We start from the raw sequence: 17,891 nt of genomic DNA, 5'->3' as shown, positions 1-17,891 counted from the left end.
CCACACCCGATGTGTGTCGGAGTTATGGGTGCCGTCATATTGGTAAAGGCGGCTTATGCCTAAAACAGGTGTTAGGCCTCTTGCATATGTAGCCAGGTGGAGCCCCTCCCCCCCACACCCCCCAATCCCCACTCTCGTTTTTCTTCTCCCTATACCCCGAGGCAAGTGACCCGAAATGGATCTTGATGAAATGAGAGAGCGGCCTCTCGAGGCATGACTGGCAGCTCGCTCAAATTAATGAAATGAGGCCCAAGGTCCAATTCTGGGTGAGCCTCAGGCCTCTCGGTTGGGGTATTGTTTGTGCGGGCTGGTTACGTGCCCGAAAACAGGACATAACTAATTTCTACCTGAATATCTGTTCAGCAGAAAATTCAAATTGAAGATGGCTGGGTTTCCCAGTTTTTACATGTTGAGAAAAATTCTGATCTGACATCTGGCATTGTCAGCTTGCCGACTCCACTGCAGCTCTATCCAGTACTGGATCAAGCAATTCCCCAGAGAGAGCTGAAACAATTAGCTTTCACCCACTTAAAGGCTAGCAACAAAATTACACCACGATAAAGTTACATATCAGTTCGGGAATTCAGTAAATATATTAAAATTAATTTGACATGTTTTATACATAAACTCACTCTCGTATTACACATTGTCAATAAGGATTGAATGACTAAAAAAGAAAATAATTTAGATAAAGAACTAGTTTAATGTTAAATTTATGCAAAACTACATCTCAAATGATTGTATTTATTATATGTCAATTACACACTGCATCTATGCACTCAGCAGATCAATATCAAACTGCAATATAGGAGGGATAAAAGATTTTGCCAGCATTGCATTATAAAAATGGGGATCCATTGTGTGCATTACCGTGTACAAGAAATGCGGAAGAAATTATATAAAAGCATACTGTATGGAAGCAGTAATATTGGGAAGAAAACAAATTCTCAGATGTTTTAACAAATCTACAAACATGCTTTTGTAAACGCGTTCACAGGTTTTTGAAACTAACAGACAGAATAAAATATCAGGAATAATCTTTTCTTGCAGTACAACCAAAATAACAATCAAACGTGCACATAAAATAGTTGAATCCCAAGTAATTGATTTATCAGTCTCTTTTTTATTTACGTGATAATTTTAGGAGTGGTCCATCAATCAGACAATTTAAAGTGCCCTATTTAAGCATTATATACCTAACAAAATGCACACTATACTATAGAAAGCAACTGTTATATTTTTGTAACAATTAAACTTGTAAAAAGAGAGAAAACACGAAGTTTAATGAGCTGCAATGTTTTGCAATACCTACGTGTTGTGCTGCAGTGTGGGATGCAAGTATAATTTCAAACAGCCTACTACAGGTATCTCTATTCTCAGAGTGGGGAGTGACACTTGACTGAGGCGTAGAAGCAGGTGGCCCATTTACCCACTTCAGTAACAGGTCATGTATAGCCTGGGTGACCAAGAAAGAGTCAGCAAACTCAGTACTAATACATTAAAAGGTAAATTTTTAGCTTCTGTGTTCCTTGTACTGGCTGGGAGTGTATTTTGGGAAATTGCACATCCCCAGTCCATGATTTTCCATCCATTCATTTTAAGAAGCAGAAAATTCATCCCTAATGTTGTACGGCAAGAATGTGAAGATAAGCTTCCAATTTCCACCCTTCCCTCACCTTCACATGGTCCATCTCCGACTCTTCCCTTCCCTTCCTCGACTTCTCTGTCTCCATCTCTGGGGATAGGCTATTGACAAACATTCACTACAAGCCCACTGACTCCCACAGCTACACTTCTTCCCACCCCGCTTCCTGTAAAGACTCTATTCCATTCTCCCAGTTTCTCCATCTCTGCCACATCTGCTGACGATGCCACCTTCCATACTAGTGCTTCCGACGTGTCTTCCTTTTTCCTCAACCAAGGATTCCCCTCTACTGTGGTTGACACGGCCTTTGACTGTGTCCGGTCTATTTCCCGCACTTCTGCTCTCACCCCTTCCCCTCCCTCCCAGAACCACGATAGGGTTCCCCTTGTCCTCACCTTTCACCCCACCAGCCTCCACATTCAACAGATCATCCTCCGCCATTTCCACCACCTCCAGCGTGATCCCACCACCAAACACATCTTCCACTCACCTCCCCTTTCAGCATTCCGAAGGGACCGCTCCCTCCGCAACACCCTGGTCCACTCCTCTATCACCCCCAACACCCCTTCCCCTTCGCCCGACACCTTCCCGTGCAAGCGCAGGAGATGCAACACATGCCCTTTTACCTCCCCCCTTCCCACTGTCCAGGGCCCCAAACACTCCTTCCAGGTGAAACAGTGATTTACTTGTACTTCTTGCAATTTAGTATACTGTATTTGCTGCTCACGATGCGGTCTCCTCTACATTGGGGAGACCAAACGCAGATTGGGTGACCGTTTTGTGGAACACCTCCGTTCAATCCGTAAGGGTGACTCCGAGCTTACGGTCGCCTGTCACTTTAATTCTCCGCTCCACTCCTGCTCTGACCTCTCCGTCCTCAGCCTCTTACACTGTTCTAATGAAGCTCAACGTAAACTCAAGGAACAGCACCTCATCTTTCGATTAGGCACTTTACAGCCTTCTGGACAGACCATAACCTCGGCCCCTATTTTTTTTTCACATGGCAGCTGTCTTTCATTCTGCCATCGCCATTTACACTTCATCTAGAGCCATCTTTTGTTTCTTAACTTGTCCCATTACCATCTCCTTTTGCCTTGCACCATCATCCCTTTTGTCCTTTAATCTCTCCCGCCTTCCATCCTATCACAGACCTTCCCTTTTGTTCTTTCCTTCCCCCCTCCTTTCCCTGCCACTTGCTTAAAAACCTGTTCCATCTCCAACTTTTTCCAGTTCTGACGAAGGGTCATCGACCTGAAACGTTAACTCTGTTTCTCTCTCCACAGATGCTGCCTGACCTGCTGAGTATTTCCAGAATTTTCTCTTTAAATGTGAAGATAAGGGCCGGTTGACAATGGGGAAAGAGGTGGGGGTACCCAAGGGCACAAAAGTGGCAGTGGATAGGGAAGAAAACTGACAGGTGGGAAAGTGGTGTGCGATTTGGGCCTGATAGTTTGAGAGGGGCCAAGGATAGTTTGAGACCCAGTCTCATCAGCTGGACATCTCAAGGCTGCTAGACTCTGCTTCTCCCAATACCTCAAAATACCAGCAACCCCAGACACTTGCCGCACCCACGCCCCCCCATGTTTGAAACTCACACCCGAGCCCTACTGAACCTCAAGACGCCCTCCCCAGATTATCCCTCACTCCCAGATTCCAGGACCCCTCTTAGTGCTCACAATCCCCTAGATAACATTCCCAATGCTCTTGGATCTCAGAACTGCTCCCGTTGCTCCCAGAGACTGAGACCTCTATTCCCAATGTTTCCAGATCTCAGGCTCTGCCCCTACCTCAGGTCATCTGCTGAAACCCTTATCCATGCCTTTGTTATCTCTAGACTCGACTATTCCAATGCTCTTCTGGCCGGCCTCCCAGCTTGCATTCTCTATAAACTTGGCATCCAAAACTCTGCTGCCCGTATTCTAACTCGCACCAAGTCCTGTTCAGTCATCAACCCTGTGCTTGCTGACCTACATTGGCTCCCATTCCGGCAACACCTCGATTTTAAAATTCTCATCCTTGTTTTCCAATCCCTCTATGGCCTTGTACCTCCCTATCTCTGTAACCTCCTCCAGCCCTACAACCCTCCGAGATCTCAGCACTACTCCAATTCTGGCCTCTTGCACTTCCCCAATTTTCATCACTCCATCATTGGCGGCCGTGTCATCAGTTGCCTAGGTCTGATGCTCTGGAATTCCCTCCCTAAACCTCTCCGCCTCTCTAGCTCTCTCTTCTTTAGTACGCTCCTTAAAACCTACCTCACCTGTCCTAATATCTCCTTATGTGGCTCATTGCCAAATTTTGTTCGATAACTATCCTTCAAAGCGCCTTGGGATGTTTCACTACGTTAAAGGCGCTATATAAATGCAAGTTGTTGTTGATCCTTTTCCCAGTGATTCCAAATCCCAGGAACTGCCCCAATATTCCCGCAATTACCATCTCCAATTTTTTCAAATCCCTGTGACAACCACCCTGCCCCGACCCCGACCCCCCAACCCCCTCAGTGCTCCTAGACCCTGGGATCCACTCAAAATACTGCAAGACTCCAAGGGCAGGATTTTCATTGGGCTGTGGAGACGGGACTGGAGGCGTGTGGTGGGTTAAAATCTTGAAATCGGGGGGCACGAACCCATCCCGCCCCCAAGCCGCCTCCATGCCAGTTTCAAAGGAGGCGGGTACCTGACCTGTGCTGAGACCCGCCTCCACGAGGCGGGAAGGGGATTAGTGTCAATTAACTGCCTGTTAACAGGTAGTTAACAGGCAGCTTTTAGCCTAATCCCTATTTTTATTGCTGAAGTGTGGGATTCCCGACAGCTCCAAACCACGCCAAGTTTGCAAGGCGGACCGTCGGGCTTGGAGGGTTCGAGATGTCCAGTGTTCAGGTGAGTGATGGGTGCATGAGTTCAGAGGTAAGTGTGTTTGGTGTGTGTAAAGTGTTTAAAGAAGTTTTACTTACATTTACTTACCTTTACAGCCTTCCTTCCTTCAGGTCTTGGGAGTCCCTCATCTCACCGGCACAGAAAGCAGAATGGCCGCGAGCTATCAAAAGTTGTAGCATTCAGCTTTCTGTTCTGGAGAGATCTCTCAATCAGCCTGTGAGGAAGGAATTATCTTGGAGTACAGATTATCAGTGTTTGACAGCTTCAAACAGCTGTCAAACGCTGATATTTCATCTGTCAAAAGCTTTTGACAGATGAAATGTCAATCTGTGACATCACCTGTTGCCGGGTGGCCCTTAATTGGCCTGCTGAGCCCACTGGGCGGGCTCAACAAGGTCAATCAAGTTAAAATCGCGTGGGTTGGCCACAACTCGATGGAGGCGGGACTACAACCCCGAAAGTTGTAGTCCCGCCTCCTATACGCCTCCTCAATCAAAATCCAGCCCCAAGACTCCATCACATAGTGCCAGACCTCAGGCACCTCTTCCCAATGCTCCTGGATTCCAGGGCCACCCCCAGTGCTGTCGGTGTTCCTGGTAATTAACTTGGCATAACTCCTCTGTTGTTGAAACAGCTCTGACTCACCATGAGCAACACAAGATGAGCTATGCTAGTATATAAAAATATTTAGGCAGCAAAATAACATTTGAAACTACCTTTGTGACATTCGGAGACCTGGAACTTGGAACAGTAAATGATAATTATATTGTGATATCGCGTTTTATATGCCGATTCAATCATTCATAGAGCTATAAATGTGATTTACTTATTTGTCCAGTTGGTAACATTTTATGTTTTGGGAGCTGTATTTGACTCAATTTCAACATGTTAGCAGAATGAGGAATATGGAAGACTCCCTTATCTTCACAGTATTCGCCAATGTAATTAATTAGAATAATTTATGTCAGCTTGGCTCAAAAGGTAGCACTCTCACCACCAAGTCAAAAAAATTGGTAGCTCAACGCTTCAGTGCAGTACAGAGAAAGTACTGCATTGTTGAAGCTGCCTTCCTGCAAACAAGGCCCAATCTGCCTTCTGATGGTTGAGGTGGATATTAAACATCCCATAGCATAATGCAAAGAGCAGAAAGTTCTCCTGATGTCCCAGCCATCATTCCTCCCTCAACTATGATTAGCAAAAAAAGATTCACCGGTCATTCACCTCACTGCTGTTTGTGCTTAGTGCAAAATGCCTGCCGCATTTACTTGCAAGAGTAACGGTACTTCAAATTAATTAATTCCTGGTGAATCATTTTGGAATGATTCAGAGATGCATAATGAGGTGCTCAGAAAAGGCATTTCTTTCTTTCTAGTATTAAATCTGCAAGGTAAATATAACATCCCACAAAGTGTAGCACGACAAATATTTGCACTGATAATACCATCTGTAATTTGCTCAAAATTAGATTCCCTTTCAAATTGTACTTATATAGTGCCTTTAACATAGAAAAACTTTCCAAAACACTTCACAAAGGCATAATAAAAAAATGTTTCAGCAATGTTTGCTATAAAAGTATCACTCGGAGTAAATCTGAAATCAGGTTATTTAGATGCACAATTTATTTTATGTGAACATTGGATCATACGCGTTGCTAGTTATGGATATTCTGATGTATTACTCTATTAAATATTGTGCTACAGTTCTAGAAATAAAACAGTATTGTGATCATGATTCACAGTAGGACAAAAACTGCAAGGCTCCACTGCTGGTGCAGGATCTTGCTAGACATGTGTGTGGGGCATAAAATCAGGGTTACACTGTCTCTGACCCGCACTTAGGAATATTGAGGTTTTACTTCCAATAGCAGAGCCTCACAATTTCTGCCCTAATCTTCTCAAAGTAAAAAAACTTGGTTCTTAAAAAATAAATCAGTGATTATGTACCATGTACAGATATTTCATTACTATGGTAACATTTTACGAGTCTTCACTCCCAGTGGGAAGCTTTACTTGCCAGGCATGCATATCAGAAATTTGGGTACGCACTGCACACCATTTTTGGTTGTTTTTTGGCAGCCGAATCTCCAATACGTACTCCCAGCAGGCGACGTTCCCTGCTGGAAGAATGGATTTATGAAGTTACCCCAGCGGGTCACTTTCTTACCTTCCCATATGTCCAGCCAAGCTCGATTTTGTTCATTGCCCAAAGTTCATGAATGTTTTCAGCCAGTTTATTCTGCACTTTCTCAAGATGTGAAGGTAAAACAATCTGAATAAAAGGAATGATTGCAGAGCCATTTTAAAATACTAAACATGAACCATCAGAACATTTCTCACTTTCAGAATGTAATCTTTTCACTCAGCCTTTGTTATAATTGGGGAAATTTATTCTTACTAACAGTGTTGTTTTCATTGTTCCCTATTTGTGGGAGAAAATTAATGTGTTATGAAAATACCACGCAGCACAAGTCTAGTCTAAAAAGGTTAAAGGCCAATGCCTCAAAAAACTTGCACCTTAAATTGTCATCAAATGTAAATAATGGCCGGAATTTTGCCTACCTGGGCGGGTCTGGTGCGGGCTGTGTCAGTGGTGGGTCGCGACCCCGCTGCTGGCTCCATCCAAAATGAACTTACCTTAATGGGGCCTATTAAGCCCACCCAGCGCATTACCCAGCCCAATTAGATGGAGTGGGTCTGCTGACATCATTCATGGCATGTTTTCAGCCAAGATCTTTAAAGGGACCCTGACCACATTAGATTTGAAGTTTAATCTAACATAGTGCTGTTAGTGCACTACAGCATTGGAGTGCTGCAAACACAGACAATAACTGCATAGAGGCAGAGGGTTGCACACAGGTTCTCTGATGAGTCCTTCCATATGCTTATGGAGGGAATCAGAGCATGCAGGGAGGTCCTCTTCCCTTCCGATGGGCAGAAGAGGCCTCCCCAGGAGACCAAGACAGCCTGGTTGCAGATTGCAGAGGAGGTCACAAGCAGGGGTGTGTTCAGGAGGATCTGGGTGCAGTGCCGCAAATGTTTCAATTATCTCATTAAATCAGGAAATTTTAGTACGAAGCCACACTCAACAGCATCCTGCTGTGCTTCTCATCACATGCCCATCACTCTGCCTTCCCTACCCTACTCCTGCACATCCTTACTCACACCAACATACCTTGCAGCTCCACCCATCCCTCTCTCTATCTACATTATCACTTCCCCGTCTCACTAGCCACCCCTCACACTCCCCCCTCATCCTAGTGCAATTATACCAACTAACAACACACAAGGGTAGCCACTTGGATGTTTTATCCAATGTTTGTGAAGTTTCTGTTAATGTGGTATCAAACATAAAAATCTTTATTTTCAACACTTTCCAGTCTTGGACAGATTTGTGTGCACCTTTGGAAGTGGCTTAGTGAGTTGCAGTGAATGGTGAGTCATAACGGTACCCCCCGCAATGGTGATGAGTGTGAAAGGAATGGCTTGGGCATTGTAGGGATGCTTTGTGGTGTTGGTGTGGGGTGGTGCCAACTAAATCTGGCCATGGTGAGGCCATCCCTGGCCTCCTGGGCAGCAATGTGCTCGGGTGCTGATGCCCTGTGTCCTGTGCAGCATCAGGTGATTGCAGAGAAGGTTGGTGTTGCTGATGTTGGGGCTGATCGTGGTCCACTTCTGAGGTCCAAGGTGAGACAGTATAAACAGCACCCATGCTGATGGAATACATGGCAGGTGAAGTAGAGATGACAGGAGCAATCTGTCAATGGTGAGAGAGTTCTTCCAATGAGGTGAGACCAGATGGAGACTTTGCTGGAAAGACTTGCAGTCTGCAGAATCTGTGCTGGAAATGGACTGAGCAACAGCTTCTGCCTGAGTAAAGTGATCATCTGTCAGGTGGGAGCTTTTATTGTACATTTGATGCTGTCAAGTAATCAGCTGGAGCAATGGCTAAGGAACTCCCGCCTCAGGTTGACAGACGTGGTTCCCGAGCTGCGTGAATCCCGTGGCCATGCAGGGAAATTTAAATAGCAAGTGAAAAAAGGCTCTTAAGTGCCTATAAACTAGCTGATAATGATTTCAATTGGGTTGCCCGCCGCTGCCGATCGGGTCGGCTCTGCAATGACAGACGCGAGATGACAACGGGTCTCAAAAATAACAAATTTCCCACCCAACCCGCCACAGATCGCGCCCGCTACCACCCCGGAAAATTCCGGCCAATGTCTTTTAACCTCTATGAATTATAAATAGATTAAATAAACATGATAGAGACTATAGAATTTTGCAACTAAACAGTACCCCCAGAAATTAACAATTATTTACAGCCAAAAATGGATTAGAGGATTGTCAGCACAAATCATAAATATTTGGTGAACACCTAACCTCACAGGCCACAATACTTTAAAGCCTACAAGTGAAAAAGTTCTACAAGATTCAAAGTTTATGCTGCTATACTGTTTATAGCATGGTTTTACATCGTCACATTTTAATACCATTTCATTTTGAAAAGCTGGGCTATTTATTGATATGTAGATAACAGGAGTTAGTTTGTGATATAGGCAGGCCTGTCTGCTTTCATAATGTCAGGCTTTCATTGGAACTTGAGCTGGAGTCCGCATTGTTCAGTTGCAGATGATCAGCATAGGGCTGCAGAGGCTGGGGAACTGCAGAGATGGACCAGTGAAATAGAGGACTGTGAAAAGAGAACATCTACGATCAAGGAGAGAGCCTGGAGCCAAATTTCCTTGGCCTTTTCAGTGTAATAATGCTGTATTCATGGTGGGTGGAAGCAAAAATTGAGACAGGACCCAATTACAATTGAACAAATGAACTGCAGGATGCAATGTGCTTTGTGATGTGCCGTTTTTATTACCACATTATACTTTGAGCCTAGGGAAAAGAATTGAATATGAACACAAAACCCCAATTCCACAATATCTAGGCTTGGTGTGCATAAGGTGTGTTAGGAGGGGTAAACAGTGTACATGATCTATAGGTCCAAAGATAAATAATTTAGGCATCTGTGATTTCTAAGGTTCAAACAGAAATTAAAATTTGCAAATTCATCTTTTACATTGACAAAACAGCTGTCGCAAAATATCAGTGCTAAGTAATAGCATGTTACATAGAAACATAGAAGATAGGAGCAGGAGTAGGCCATTCGGCCCTTCGAGCCTGCTCTGCCATTCAATGAGATCATGGCTGATCATCCAATTTCAGTACCCTGTCCCTGCCTTCTCCCCATATCCCTCGATACCTTTAGCCTCAAGAAATATATCCAACTCTTTCTTGAATATATTTAATGAACTGGCCTCCACCGCCCTCTGTGGCAGAGAATTCCACAGGTTCACCACTCTCTGGGTGAAGAAATTCCTCCTCATTTCAGTCCTAAATGGCTTACCCATTATCCTTAGACGATGACCCCTGGTTCTGGACTCCCCGGCCATCAGAAACATCCTTCCTGCATCTAGTCTGTCCAGACCTGACAGAATTTTATAGGTTTCAATGAGATCCCCTCTCAATCTTCTAAACTCCAGTGAGTATAAACCCAATCGACACAATCTCTCCTCATACGTCATTCCTGCCATTCCAGGTATCAGCCTGGTGAATCTTCGCTGCACTCCCTCCATGGCAAGAACGTCCTTCCTCAGGTAAGGTGACCAAAACTGCACACAATACTCAAGGTGCGGTCTCACCAAGGCCCTGTACAACTGTAGCAAGACATCCTTGTTCCTGTACTCGAACCCTCTTGCTACGAAGGCCAACATACCATTTGCCTTCTTAACTGCCTGCTGCACCTGCATGCTTACCTTCAGCGACTGGTGCACAATAACACCCAGGTCTCTTTGCACTTCCCCTTCTCCCAATCTATTGCCATTCAAATAATAATCTGCCTTCCTGTTTTTGCCACCAAAGTGGATAACCTCACATTTATCCAGATTATAGTGCATTTGCCATGTTTCTGCCCAATCACCCAACCTGTCCAAATCCTACTGGAGTTTCACGACATCCTCCTCACAGCTTACCCTCCCACCCAGCTTTGTGTCATCTGCAAATTTGGAGATATTACATCCAATTCCCTCGTCCAGATCATTAAATATATATTGTGAACAGCTGGGGTCCTAGGACCGATCCTTGCGGTACCCCACTAGTCACTGCCTGCTGTTGTATCCGTGTGTTAATGAAGACACAGAATGCAGGAGTTGGTTTAACAGGTGTTTACTGAACAAAGTCTGGAGGTGAACGAACAGATACAAGACGCTATACAGGCTTATATACCCGAGTGGTCACTACCGGTATTACAGTACACAGGGGTTCTTAAAAGGTACATACACTACAATTCCTCCCCTTTTAGATAATTAGTACATAACATTTCAAGTAATCATTAATTAACAATTAACATGTTTACAAGAACAATAATCTACACATTTGCTGCAGTTAATCAATTATAAGTCAGTCTCTCTGGAGGCTTCCTGACTCGGTCCGGATAACGCCTCGGTGGTGTAGTAGTTTTCGGTGGTGTGGTAGGTTCTTTTGGCAAGGTCGATTCGGCTTGAATGCCAGTGTCGGGTTCATCTGGTTCCAGTATCACCGGATCGGAGGTAGATACTATGGGTATCTCTGCTTCGTCATTAGGCGTATAGAGTTGTGGTGTAGGTTGTCCCTTTTCGGATGACTCTATGATCTGGTCAGCATGGTGCCTTATTATGCTTTCTCCAATGTCCACGGTATACATCAGCGGTCCTAGTCGTGTGCAAATAGTTCCAGGCTGCCATTTCTCGGTACGGTAGTCCTGGGCCAAAACTTGTTGACCTATCTGGAAGGTTCTAGTTGGCCTTTCATTCATGCCTTGAAATTGCCGGTTCTCTACGTCCCTTCTGATGTTTGGCTTGATCAAATCCAGCCGGCATCTTAGTCTTCTATTGAAAAACATCATGGCGGGAGTTTGGTTTGTAACCACGTGTTGCATTCCTGTACGCAAACAAGAAGTTATCTACCTTATGTTGTAGATTTATGTCTTCATTACCCATGGCCTTTATGGCCTTCTTGAAGGTCTGGACAAACCTTTCAGCTAATCCATTGGTGGCGGGATGGTATGGGGCGGACGTGTAGTGCTTAACCCCATTGTTTTTTTAAGAACTTCCTGAATTCTTCGGACACAAATTGCGGTCCATTATCAGAACAGATCTGTTCAGGCAGCCCATTCCTGGCAAATATGGTCCTTAATACTGTGATGGTTTTTTCCGTGGTGGTGGAGGACATCTTTATTACCTCCGGCCACTTGGAGTGTGCATCCACCGCGATTAAGAACATTGAGTCCATAAATGGACCAGCAAAGTCAATACGTACCCTTTGCCATGGAGATGAGGGCCACTCCCATGAATGTAGAGGGGCTTGTGGTGGGGCGTTTTGGACCTTCTGGCATCCTAGACAGCTCTTGGTCATTTCTTCGATGTCTCCATCGATACCTGGCCACCACACAAACATTCTGGCTAGGTTCTTCATTTTCACTCCACCCAGATGCCCCTCGTGAAGCTCCTTTAGCACTTTATACTGGAGTTTGGGTGGAATCACCACTCTGGATCCACACATCAAGGTTCCTCGGCACACTGACAGCTGTTCTCTTCTTTGCGAGAATGCTGGCAACAGTGGTTCACCATGTGCTGGCCATCCCTTCACCATTAAATCGTAGACACGTGAGAGAGTCGGGTCATTTCTCGTTTCCTTTTCAATGGTAGAATTTGTTACTGGTAGACATTCCACTATGGTTGAGTGGAACATCTCCACTGGGTCCACTGTAGGTGCCTCTTCTACCGTTGGCAACGGTAGGCGTGATAAACCGTCAGCATTCCCATGCTGTTTTGATCCTTTGTATTCTATGTCATATTGGTGTGTCCCTAGGAAAAGGGACCACCTCTTTAGCCTTTGCGCTGTCATAATGGGAACGCCCTTTTTAGGGTTGAATATGGAGACGAGGGGTTGATAGTCAGTCAACAAGGTAAATTTTTGTCCGTGTAGGTAATGGTTGAATTTCTTCACTCCCCACACCAGGCTGAGTGCTTCCCTGTCGATCTGGGCATAGTTACGCTCAGCTGAGTTCAATGAGCGTGACACAAAAGCTATCGGCCGCTCCGAGCCATCAGGGAATCTATGCGATAATACCGCTCCTACGCCGTAAGGGGATGCATCGCACGCCAGTCTGATTGGCAGTGATGGGTTGTAATGAGCCAACACTTCCTTGGACGTGATCAAGCCTTTGCATTTATGGAAGGCACGTTTACAGTCTTCGCTCCATTTCCAAATTACTCCCGTTTGTAGCAGTGCATTAAGAGGGTGCAGAACAGTTGACAAATTCGGTAAAAATTTATGATAGTAATTTATCAATCCCAGGAACAACCTTAATTGTGAGACATTTTCAGGCGCGGGGGCTTTTACGATCGCTTCAATTTTTTCAGGTGACTTATGCAACCCTTCTTTGTTAATTATATGGCCACAATATGATATTTGTTTCTGGAAAAATTCACACTTGGGGCGATTTGCTTGTAGGCCCTGTTCTCTCAGCCTAGTGAGCACCTGCTCCAAGTTGGCAAGGTGCTCGTTGTCGTTTTCTCCTGTTACAAGGATGTCGTCTAGGTAGCATTGAGTCCCCGGAATCCCTGGCAGGACTTGCTCCATAGCTCTTTGCCAGATAGCTGGAGCTGATGCTACTCCGAAAACCAGTCGATTGTACTGGTACAGGCCTTTGTGTGTGTTTATCGTGAGATACTTTTTAGAGGCCTCCTCAGCCTCCATCTGTAGATATGCCTGTGCCAAGTCAATTTTGGTGAAACGTTTCCCTCCGGATAGTGAGGCGAAAATATCTTCTATCCTCGGAAGAGGATAATGTATCGTGTGAAGGACCGGGTTTACAGTCACCTTGAAGTCCCCACAGATGCGAATTTTTCTCTGTTCTTCAGATTTATCATTATTCAACATTTTCTTCATGACCGGGACGATGGGTGTTGCCCACTCGCTCCAATCTACCTTGGATAACACGCCTGCTTTTTCCAAATTCTCCAGCTCTGCCTCGACTGCTGGACGAATTGCGTATGGCACCGGCCTTGCCTTAAAAAACTTGGGAATTGCCGCATCTTCCACTTTTATTGAGGCGGTGGCGCCTTTCAGGGTTCCTAGTTCCTGTTGAAACACTTCTTTGGCGTTAGCCAAGATTTCTTTTAATCGTCCAGGTATGACGTCATCATCATTTTTTTTTCTTACTGGTCACCGTCAGTGTCTGAATGGAGTGCCAGTCTAAACGTATCTTTCTGATCCATTCACGTCCCAACAACGGTGGACCACCATCTTGCAGAACGTATAAATACAACTTCTGTATTTCCTTGCCGTTGTATACAACAGGCACCCTTATTTTCCCTCTGGGGTATACTTTCTGCCCCGTATATGTCTTCAAGATAATGGATGCGTCTTTCAAAGGTATATGCGGAAATAGCCGCTCGTAATCCCGTCGACTCATGACGGTCAGAGCTGATCCTGTATCTAGCTCCATTTTGACTGGGGACCCCGCTATCGTGAGGGTAACCCAAATGGTCTGGTAATCTTCTTTGGCAATTACATTATGTAATTTGAGACAGCTTAGTCTCTTGTTTCCGGAGTCGCTATCGCTCTTCTGGTCTTCGGAGCTACCGTCCGTCATCATTTGTACCTTTCTGTACTTTTCCTTATTGACCTTTTTACTGTCAGCGGATTTTTTTCCAGATCTGCATACACGTGCAATGTGTCCCATCTTACCGCATTGCCTGCATGATTTGTCCTTGAACCAGCAGTCCTTCTGGTCATGGGTGGATCTGCCGCAGCGATAACATCTCTCGAAACCCCGTGTCATTTCATGGGTGCTGAAGTCCTGTGGCTTTTGCTGTATCTCTGCAGCTCCTCTTGCTGCTGCTTCGTATGATACAGCCACACTGAAAGCCTTGTCCAGTGTCAAATCTTTCTCAGGAAGTAGCCTTTTCTGTGTTCCTTCCCTTAGGAGACCGCAGACGAATTTGTCTCGTAGAGAATCTGCCAGTCCTGCCCCGAATTGGTGAGGTAATCAGCGTTACTTTCATTCTTGTGCTGATTCCTCCTGAAGAATTTGAATCATTCCACTATCAGCAGCGGTGTTGGGTTTATGTGCTCCTGCAGGGTATCAACAATCTCCTTAAAATTCCTGTCCATCGGTTTGGCTGGAGTGATTAGGTTTCGTAACAGCCCGTATGTCCTTGCGCCCATCAGATTTAGAAGTACCGATGCCTTTTTATCATCCTCTACTTCATTTGCTGTGTAATATACCTCCACTCTTTCCACATGTGGTCCAATCCTCTATATCACTATCGAAAGCAGTAATATTGCCAGTCTTAGGCATCCTGAAAATCAAAAATGGCGCCTCCCGCGCTTTCCTTTCTTCGCTGCCGAGAAAAAATGGCGTCTCCCGTGCTTTCCCGCCGCTGCTGACAACGCTGTTCTCCGCGGTTTTTATTTACACAGATATTTTTAATAGTTGGGAGACTCGTTCCCGCCGGACTCTCTGGGACTTTTCCCTCCCTCTGCTTGGTCCGAACGCCGACCTGCTTTGCAGCGCCGGCCGTCTCCCGAGTGCACCACCCTCCGTCTCTGTTTGCCTCCGCCTTCCGACTCGCTGCTCGGCCCCGCTGCAGAGCCACCCGATCGAGCCCCAGCAGGCCGCCCAGGAAGGATTAGTGCAGTACCTGCCACCAGCCCGGCTAGCTGGTGAAACCACAGTTTTTCTTCTTTTTTTTTTCTTCGACCTTCGTCTGAGGAATCGATCTCCTGGAGGTGCTGCCGAATTGCAGGTAAGTCCGTTTCCAATTCGTCGCCACTGTTGTATCCGTGTGTTAATGAAGACACAGAATGCAGGAGTTGGTTTAACAGGTGTTTACTGAACAAAGTCTGGAGGTGAACTAAAAGATACAAGACGCTATACAGGCTTATATACCCGAGTGGTCACTACCGGTATTACAGTACACAGGGGCTCTTAAAGGTACATACACTACACCTGCCACTCGGAAAATGATCCGTTTATTCCAACTCTTTGCTTTCTGTCCGCCAACCAGTTCTCTATCCAAGTCAATACCTTGCTCCCAATCCCATGTGCCTTAATTTTGCACGCTAATCTCTTATGTGGGACCTTATCGAAAGCCTTCTGAAAGTTCAAATACACCACATCCACTGGTTCTCCCTTATATATTTTACCAGTTACATCCTCAAAAAATTCCAGTAGATTAGTCAAGCATGATTTACCTTTTGTAAATCCATGTTGACTTTGTCCGATCCTGTCACTGCTTTCCAAGTGGTCTGCTATTACATCTTTTATAATAGACTCTAGCATTTTTCCCACTACCGATGTCAGGCTTACCGGTCTATAATTCCCCGCTTTTTCTCTACCACCTTTTTTGAATAGTGGGGTAACATTAGCTATCCTCCAATCCATGGGTACCGTTCCAGAGTCTATAGAGTTCTGGAAGATGAACAGCAATGCATCTACTATCTCTAGGGCCACTTCCTTAAGTACCCTGGGATGTAGACCATCAGGCCCTGGGGGTTTATCGGCCTTCAATCCCATCAATTTCCCTAACACCATTTCCCTACAAATACTGATTTCTTTCAGTTCCTCCCTTTCATCAGACCATATGTTCCCCGGCATCTCTGGGAGGTTATTTGTGTCCTCCTTTGTGAAGACAGAACCAAAGTATGTATTTAGTTGGTCTGCCATTTCCTTGTTTCCCATGATAAATTCCCCTGATCCTAGGGACCTACGCTTGACTTCACCAATCTTTTTCTCTTCACATATCTATAAAAGCTTTTACAGTCAGTTTTTATGTTCCCTGCTAGCTTACTCTCATATTCTATTTTCCCTTTCTTAATTAATCCCTTTGTCCTCCTTTGTTGACTCCTAAACTGCTCCCAATCCTCAGGATTATTGCTTTTTCTAGCCAATTTATATGTCCTCTCCTTGGATCTTATGCTATCCCTAATTTCCCTTGTTAGCCACGGTTGAGTCACCTTTTTTGTTTTATTTTTACGCCAAACTGGGATGAACAAATTCTGTAGCTCATCCATTCGGTCTTTGAATGTTTGCCATTGCCTATCCACCATCAACCCTTTGAGCGCCATTCCCCACTCAATCCTACCCAACTCACTCCTCAGACCATCGTAGTTTCCTTTATTTAAATTGAGGACCCTTGTCTCTGAGTCAACTGCTTCATTCTCCATCTTAATGAAGAATTCGATCATATTATGATCGCTCCGACCCAAGGGGCCTCGTACAACAAGATTGCTAATTAATCCTTTCTCGTTGCATAATACCCAGTCTAAGATGGCCTGATCTCTGGTTGGTTCCTCGACATATTGGTCCAGGAAACCATCCCGTCAACACTCCAGGAATTCCTTCTCCACAGTATTGTTACTAATTTGGTTGGCCCAATCTATATGTAGATTAAAGTCACCCATGACGACTGCTGTGCCCTTATTGCACACTTCTTTAAGTTCCCTTTTAATGCCATCCCCAACCTCCGCCTTACTGTTTGGAGGTCTATATATCACTCCCACTAATGTTTTTTTCCCCTTAGTATTTCTCAATTCTACCCATACAGATTCCACATCATCAGAGCTAATATCCTTCATTACAATTGTATTAATCCCTTCTTTAACCAGTAATGCTACCCCACCTCCCTTTCCTTTTTGCCTATCTTTCCTGAATATCGAATACCCCTGGATGTTGAGTTCCCAGTCTTGGCCATCCTTGAGCCACGTTTCCGTAATCCCAATCAAATCATATTCATTTACCTCTATTTGCGCAGCCAATTCATCCACCTTATTACAAATGCTCCTCGCATTAAGACACAAAGCCTTCAGGCTTGTTTTTTTAACGCTCTTAGACCTATTAGAATTATTATTTACTGTGGCCATGTTTGATTTAAGCCGTTGATTTCTCTGACTGCCACTTTTGTTTTTCTGCTTCCTATCTTTTGCTTTTATCCGTTTTCCTTTCCTCTGTCTCCTTGCTCAGGTTCCCAACCCCCTGCCATTTTAGTTTAAACCCCCCCGAACAGTGCTAGCAAACCTCCCCGCAAGGATATTTGTCCCGCTCTGTAAACAGAATAATGCTCTTCAATTCATTAAGTTACAAATGACCATCATTGGTATTCTTGGACTACTAAAACAAACAGAGCCAAGGTGATGAAAGTGGGTACAAAGACTTATTTTTTTTTTTAAATCAGTAAACTAGTATCTGGCAAATGATGTAGCACCTTGTAAATCTTTAGCACCATCACAATCTCACCAATACTCTATATAATTGGGTCCAGTCGAATCTCAGCTTCT

General features: G+C 44.8%; 1 protein-coding gene across 8 annotated transcripts in view; it reads right to left on the bottom strand.

The window, feature by feature from the left end:
• LOC147109494 (ryanodine receptor 3-like) overlaps window positions 1-17,891 on the bottom strand; it is a 506,629-nt gene that overhangs the window by 315,631 nt on the left and 173,107 nt on the right. For all 8 annotated transcript variants that reach the window (XM_086003490.1, XM_086003491.1, XM_086003492.1 and 5 more), the window contains one exon: window positions 6,685-6,789. In XM_086003490.1, the coding sequence (XP_085859616.1) occupies window positions 6,685-6,789 (105 nt within the window). The remainder of the gene's footprint in view (window positions 1-6,684; window positions 6,790-17,891) is intronic.

Source organism: Somniosus microcephalus, chromosome 12 (assembly GCF_052327205.1).
Source record: "Somniosus microcephalus isolate GS21.2 chromosome 12, FLI_Smic_1.0, whole genome shotgun sequence".
In the NCBI taxonomy this organism is placed as follows: Eukaryota; Metazoa; Chordata; class Chondrichthyes; order Squaliformes; family Somniosidae; genus Somniosus; species Somniosus microcephalus.
Note: the sequence above shows the minus strand (reverse complement) of the source record. Positions and strands in the feature narration are given on the sequence as shown.